Consider the following 7,611-nt stretch of genomic DNA (forward strand, 5'->3'; position numbering starts at 1 on the left):
CCCCCCCCCCCCCCCTCTTAGCACTAGTCAATTTCACACTAATTGGAGACATTTATTAGTTGGACCTCATGAAAGACAATGAAGGTTGGCGTTTAGATTGTGTGGGGCTTTTTTTGTAAATCAAAACAATCATTAAAAAGCTTAGACAGCAGCTGTGTGGTTAAGAGGAATTACTATAATTTTTTTAATGCTGTCATTGACCACCCCTGTCGCCTTTTGTTAAATCAAAGTGGCAAAGAAAATCTGTAGTCCTGGTCTGAAAGCTAATTGAGGTCTAATTTATTCCACTTATCTGTTTGAAGAGGTGAGGAAGACTTGTCATGGTACCGAAGAGGTTTTTTTTTTCTTCTTTTAATTCAAGTTATTTTTTAAAATCAAATCATTGTGAACATTTTATGACACGAAACCCTAAAACGAGCTTGAGCGAGCGCTGTTATCTTTCATCAAAGCATGCAGTGGCCCAGATTTCCTCTGTTGGGCAATTTCTCCGGGGATTTGCAAAAAGGTGGGACGTTTTATCAGCCAGATGTCGGGGTGCAGCTGCACAACAAACAGGTTGTGTGACCCATTTGCTCATGTGGAGAGCAACCAAATGTTTTTGTATTCATCAGTTTCTGTCCAATCCACGTCCCCTGCTTTGGTGTTATTTCCTGAATGTTGTTGATGTACAATCGAGTTGGAAAGTTTGCATGCACCCTACAAATCCAGCTGCTGCTTCGCTGGCTTGCATCTTCGCCGGTAAATTGTTGTTGGTAGTTTACCCTGTATTTGAACCGCTTCTTCCCGGCTGCGCTCAGCTCTTGTAATGCTCCTGAAAATGTTATCTTAATGTAAAATTCATGCAGTTTTGTCGACATGTTTACCAGACAACAGGAGGGTCATGAGGGCATGAAGAGTGTATCTTGTAAAAAGCCATGTTATTTGAACATTTGTTAATGTGGATTTTGGTTTATGTTGTTTTTTTTCTTTTAAATGTTTTTTTTTTTTTTTTTTAGGCCGACTACTTCAGCTGCACAGCCACCATAGTATATCTCCGTAAGGAGAACTGCCTTTATCAGGCCTGCCCAAGCCAAGACTGTAACAAAAAAGTGATTGACCAGCAGAATGGCATGTTCCGCTGTGAGAAGTGTGATAAAGAGTTTCCCAACTTCAAATACCGCCTCATCCTATCTGTAAGTGACTCAGCAGTGATTTCCCTAAAGCTCTTTTTACCTGTTCTCCATCTCCACTGACACAAATGCACATACTTTAAATGCCTGTTTTTGTTCTTCAAATGAGTTTGGTACGGAGACATCATGCTTATGCCGTTCTGTACAGAACATTGTCCTTCAAGCCAACTCCCCTCTTTCCCCATATGGCCTGCTGTTTGTTTTACAACTTAGCCTCAAACTGCGTTCTGCAGTTATTTTTAAAGATGTCAGACATAATGTAACGCAGAGAAATTTTAGATTGTCTTTAGGCTTTGTTGGGTTAAATGTTGCACATTTTAACACTGTGCCATTATTTCTGAATGTGTGTGTGTGTGCGCACACGAACAGTCATTTTTCTCACCCTGTGTACAAACAACCTTTCTCTTTAAAAAGAAAGAGTGAATCACATAAACTCAGTCAGTAGGAAAACCATAAAAACCAGACATCTGAAATAAGTAGCTTTTGTTTTGTACCTCTCCCCAGTTGACATATTGTTTTTCACAAGCTGAAGAATAAGCTGTGAATCTGCTTCCACACTGTCTGTGTGTACGTGTAAACCAACAGCAATATTGTGTGTTTTGCCAAACTCAGCAGCAGGATTTAGGCTGTCCATTTGTTGTTTTATCAAAAAAAAACATCACACTTTAAAAAAAAAATCAAACAATTATAGTCACTATGCAGTTACATGTTATATCTATTTGCTGTTGCCACCTTTTTAACCCTTTTGCGTTGTTTGTCAGGCCAACATTGCGGATTATGGGGACAACCAGTGGGTGACTTGCTTCCAGGAGAGCGCAGAGGCCATTCTGGGCCAGAACGCAGCATACCTGGGGCAGCTCAAGGACTCGGTGAGGCTCTCCTTCCAGAATTTAATAGTTGCTTCGAGAAATGACCAGTTCTGGCAATAAAACTCCAACTTTGCTGCTCTTAAATATACATACGCGTGCTTGCATAAACAAATGCAAAAGAAAAAGAAACATGCTGTGCCTTTTTTTTTGTTTGTTTTGTGTTTTTAGAGGCATACTTTATAGAAGTCCCAGCAGTTTGTTTAGAAAATGATAAAACAGACTTTTCACTCTGCATGAATGTGGTGCCATTTGATTGAGAAAAATGTTGTTTTATTCGTCTATAATTCAGAATGAATCTGCGTTCGACGAGGTCTTCCAGAAAGCAAACTTCAACACTTTAATCTTCCACAACAGAGTGAAGCTGGAAACGTATAACGTAAGTAAAAACAGGAGTGGTGATAATTTTTGTACAAATACAAGCACATACATGAATGAATGGTTGCATAAGTTCGCTTAACAGATTATAGAGAGAAAGTGGGGAAAAAATTAGGATATGTTCCCTTAACCTTAATTTGTAAGGTGAAAATACACCTGGAACAAACTGCATTGCTTTGAAAATGTCCTATTCATTTCCTTAACTACCTAGGCCTCCTTTTTGCGCTGACAGAACCTCATATAAAAGGCGTTCGTCCCAAAATGCTGCTGGGCTTTAGCGGCTTTGTGAAGGATGCATACACAGCTTAGCAGCGGTCACTCTTTCCTGTAGGCCACACAAATAGAGGTTTGTTTTGAGGGAAACGTAAAAGAATTGATTGGGCTGGGACTCTGAGCAGGAAGTTTGGAGCCAAGCCAGAGGCAGCATCCGCCTTGCACACACAGAAGAGGCCACTGTGTCTGTCACAGTCGGCTCAGCATCCTAACTGCCAGTGGCACTGTTTACAAGCATGTATTGGCCCCTGCATCCACACCCCATATTACTTCAACAGAGACACCTGCAGCTCCTCTTTCAGTTTGTTTTCGCCCCCTCGAAACTACGAGTTATCTGCTGTGACCATCACTCATATGTGGAGTGTTGTGTGTGCCTGATGTGGGTCAAAGAAGGCCCCTAAAGTTAAACTGTAAAACTGACACCAATATCTAACAGGGGGGAAAAAAATGCTAGGTATTTTCCTAATAAAGTACTTTGATTTTTCAGATTTGATTCACTAAAATAACAAGTAGTTCACATATTGCATTAAGGAAAAAGAAAAAAATGCAGCTAATTTGCTGTGCCATCAGACCAAAACTCCTTTTCAGATCCTGTTTTGACCTCACTGTAAATTCAGTATCTTTTAGTCTTGAGTGCTTGTTAAACAAAGCAAAATATTTGTCGATGTTGTCAATTTTATTTTGGTCTAAAAGAAGACTGCAGATAAAGTGCCGAACAGAATTTCTACGTAAACTTCTATATGTAGCAGAGAATGACTGTGCACCTCCCGTCTAAATTTAGTCATATTTGGATCGATCATGTAAAATATTTATTGGCTTTTGTTGCTGCTCCCGTATTAAAATTTAAATTAAAACTACGCACAGTCTACAGCAATGTCAGGCGATCAAAATCTATTTTCAGGGTTAGTGTACAGCCGGAGTGTGCAGGGAGTAACCAATTACAGCATGCTATCACTCACATTTGTGCTCAGACTCCTGTGCTGTTCGGATCTTGTTATAGGCTGCATAACAACATAAATGATTACGGTCTCCAATAAAAGACACAAGGTTACATTTACAATTCTTAAAACATTACTCTAAAGACGCCACACTATTTCCCTTTGTGCAAATAGGGTTTTATTCAAAGTAAATAATGATTAAATTGAGTCTTTTTTTCCGTGTGAGTACCACTTAAAGGAAAAGTTGTACTCACTGTAGGTTTTGATGCATTTTCATCACTTGCTGCTGCTTTCCATCCAATGACCTGGGTGTCAGGAGTTTCATTCGGGAGGAAGACGAATATTTATTACAAACAAAAAACCAAAATAATGTTTTAAAACATGTAGAGCAATTCTATTCTGTTATATATCTGGTTTTCCTTCTCTCTTTGCTAAAATGGGATTTAATGAGTTTCGAATCAGCAGGCTGAGCAGTGGCATGTAGGTCCTAAATGGGGCTTTAGGTTCCAGTTTATTCAAAGTGTTTTTCATTCTTGTAATGTTTCTATTTCTCTTCATACAAAACAAACAAAGTGTATGACACATCTTAAAGAGAGCAGGCACCGGCCCACAGGAAGATCAGTTGCATTTCAGCCGCTTCAGCAGCAAAGATTAAATGAAGAAGAATTGAGTGTAACCTCCGTTTAAATGCAGGGATGAATGGCCCCGAGAGAAATAACCTCCACATGTCTAGACAGCTGTGGAAGCTAAATGCCATCACACCACACAAACCTCATCTAAATGTCTTGTACAGAATGGAAGACACTTGTTCCTCCTCTGCCGTTGCTAACATTTTATATACCTGAGTAATAAAGTCGGATGGATTTCATTTGTTCGGTTTGTATCTTGTAGGAAATCCTTCCGCACACGGTTAATATGACAACCTGAATGCTCTTTACTGACGTGGGTGTAAAGAGTACCTCATTATTAAACAAGAAATTGTCTCGTCTTTGTGACAATTTTAGTTTCACTGTAGTAAAAAGACAGATTTTAATACAAATGACTTTTCTTGTGGTTTGACAGGATGAATCGAGGATTAAAGCCACCGTGCTCAGCGTGGCTCCTGTCGATCACATAGAGTACATCAGGAGGCTGATGGTAAACATTCGGGGCCTGGCCGCCAAGTAAAAACTTGACCTTTTTGTAGAGTTTGTTTTCTTTATCTTGTTCAGCTAATGAGCTGTTATGAATGGATTACACTTTTTCACAATTAAAGCTTTTGGGTGTTGTGTTTATTTTTTTTCTTTTCCCAAAATAATATTGCTAAAGTGACCAACTTTTTCTTAGTGAAATGATGCATTGTGGTGTTTTTTTTTTTTTTTTTTGTTCTTTTCTTCTGAGAGCAATTTATTTCTTTATTTTTTTGGTCCCCTTTCTGTTTATTTAAAGAAGCAGAGAAGAGAGCGGGTCAGTAAGCCGTAAAAAGAAATGATCACTTTGTGTTTTAAGTTGGCCAGGTTTTTTTTTTGTGTTCGTACTGTGGTCTTGTGGGGGTGGTGGGTGGCTGCCTTTAAGCAGAAGACCAGCACAGTCACTAGCACTCTTTCACCCTCTGACGCTCTTTTAAAATGCCTGGGCCGGACCTGCACATCCCTGATAAGAACATTTACGCTCTCTTTTTTTTTTTTTTCTTTTTCTTTTTTGGCGCCTTCTTGCAAACACACACACACAGTGCAGACCTAAAGGAAAAATGCACTATACTCTATTAAAGTAGATGTCTTGCAGTTTTTTTTGTGTGTGTAACAACTAAAAATAAAGACATTTGTAATCTAGATTTGTGGTTTGTGTTTTATATTTGGCATTTAGTCAAAGGAGGATTTGATTATTGTGGACGCTTTACAACATCTTAAAAAAAAAAAACCAAGAAGACTTGCTGAGGTGCAGTGATTTCAGATTTATCTAAAGAGTGACACACAAAGCCCCGTTCCTCCTCAGGTTTCTCTGGAAACTTGACTTTGTTGTTGTATTAAAGCAGAACACCAGCAAGACTGCACCTTCCCAGCGTTCTTGTGATAACGTCTTGTTTCTGCTGTGCGCCGCATGCGCTGCATGCAGTGTGCTGAAATAGATTAGACCTGTCTTAAAACCTCCATTTTCTTGTCTTTTTTTCCCTTTGGTGTGAGCCATATTTGGAGATATTGATTTAACTCGTCTGTGATCGACTCCCCCCAGTGTGTGTTTTTTTTTTATTTTTGGCTTCTGTGACTTCCTGGGTCTTGCTCTGTCTACATATTTTATGTCACAGCTCGGGTACATCATGAGGTCAAGACAAAGTTTGCCTCTCCTTTAACCCATTAATTCCCCAGGTTGTATTAATGAGGAGCAGATAGTCTGATCACATATGATACAAGAGGAACTGATGTTTTATTATCAGTGGCAATCATGTTTATGCCCACGTCTGTCTCGGTGTGCACATACCACTGAATGGTTCTAATAAAAACCTTACAAAGTATTATTGGATGTTCATGTACAACTTGTCAGCTTTTGGAGTCATTACCCAAAACAAAATCAGCTCTAACTCTCCGTTTTGCATCCATTGAGCTACAGTTTGGTAGTAGCTGAGAGTCATTCACAGCCCGTACTCCAAGCATCTCTTTATTTTCAAGATTCAACCAAAATGGCTTTAATGCTATGAAAGGCAGCAGGTGATGTGCATTCCTTCAAGTAATACAAGGCTTTTAATGAAAAAAGTCCTACGTACAGCAGAGGAAAACTGTCAAATGTTCCACCAACTGAAATGCTTTTTTTTTTTTTTTTTTGAAATTTACATTTGACATATTCTACATCTGTAACCAAAACAAGATCTATTTATATAACATGTTTACGAATCAAATAAGCTCATCTGTTTACAAGTTTTCATCAAAATGATTAAACTGCTTAAGTTTTTTCAAAAATATCTCATAAATTTGTTATGTTGCAAAAAAAAAAAAAAACCTCATATATGCTTTGCTGAATTGCATTTAATTTGTTGCCACCGTTTTGTAAGTGTTAGATGAATCTGTTAAAGTGGTCAAAATGTACAATTATCTCTAATGACCCGCCTTACTGTGATGTGATGCATCAGGAGGACTTGTGCACCCCAACGGCAGCCTGTGAAGGAAAGCGGTACTGAAAAAACAGCGCTGCCTTCTCTTTATTTACCGAAACAGGCAGGGATCAACCCTCTGACCTTCCAGTTGTCTTCCTGCTGAGCTACAATCACACCACAAAAGCCTCAGAACATCACTGCTACAAGGTTCCCTGAAACAATCCCTCTTTAAAAGAATCCAGATGATCCAGTGACCCAGGTCACATGTTCTTTATTTTGTTTGGTTCCTTTGAGAAGTTATACTCTGAAACCACCATCAGAATCCTTTGGTATTATACTGTAAAATGCTAGAATATAAATATAAATTTGTTGCATTTTTATGCTTCTAAATTCTAGTTTTAGAAACCAGGGATGTGGTTCTTACGTTCTGTTAGCTGAACAGTGGACCAAGAGGAGATTTTGTTTTGTATTAAGTGATGTTAATGTTGGCAATTCCAAGGAAAACTGATCAGAATCCCCACTACAGATCTCACGCTTCCCAAAAATGAGGTGTTGGAGTAAAACATCATTAACCTCCCCCAGCTTGATATTTTGGAACTAACGTTTTGCACAAATTACAGTAAAACTGATGCGTTTTCCTCTTCCAAGAGCAGAAGACTAAAAAGGTCGAGTTTTTACCTGCAGGCGTGTGACACTGCGCTGAAAGTTATTAAAAGCAGCAACAATTTAATTGCCGATTGCTTGTGACAATGTCGGAAAAGCATCGCCAATTAAGAAGCCGATTTGCTTGCCGCTAACGAGGAGGAGTCACAAGTTTGGAGGCATCATGTCACATCGTGTTATCTTACAAACATTTGGTGCAAATACTCAGGAAGAAATGAAGGAGAGAAACAAACAGATCATTAAAAGGTTTAAGCAGC

The 7,611-nt window shown here is 38.9% G+C and overlaps 1 protein-coding gene across 1 annotated transcript in view; it reads left to right on the forward strand.

Moving 5' to 3' along the window:
• rpa1 (replication protein A1) overlaps positions 1–4,791 on the forward strand; it is a 20,789-nt gene extending 15,998 nt beyond the window's left edge. Inside the window, 4 exon segments of the mRNA NM_001329378.1 lie at positions 996–1,172; positions 1,931–2,038; positions 2,328–2,414; positions 4,687–4,791. Of these exon segments, the coding sequence (NP_001316307.1) occupies positions 996–1,172; positions 1,931–2,038; positions 2,328–2,414; positions 4,687–4,791 (477 nt within the window).
• Positions 4,792–7,611: the final 2,820 nt, after the last annotated feature.

The sequence above is a fragment of the Kryptolebias marmoratus genome, linkage group LG2, assembly GCF_001649575.2.
Source record: "Kryptolebias marmoratus isolate JLee-2015 linkage group LG2, ASM164957v2, whole genome shotgun sequence".
NCBI classification, from domain to species: Eukaryota; Metazoa; Chordata; class Actinopteri; order Cyprinodontiformes; family Rivulidae; genus Kryptolebias; species Kryptolebias marmoratus.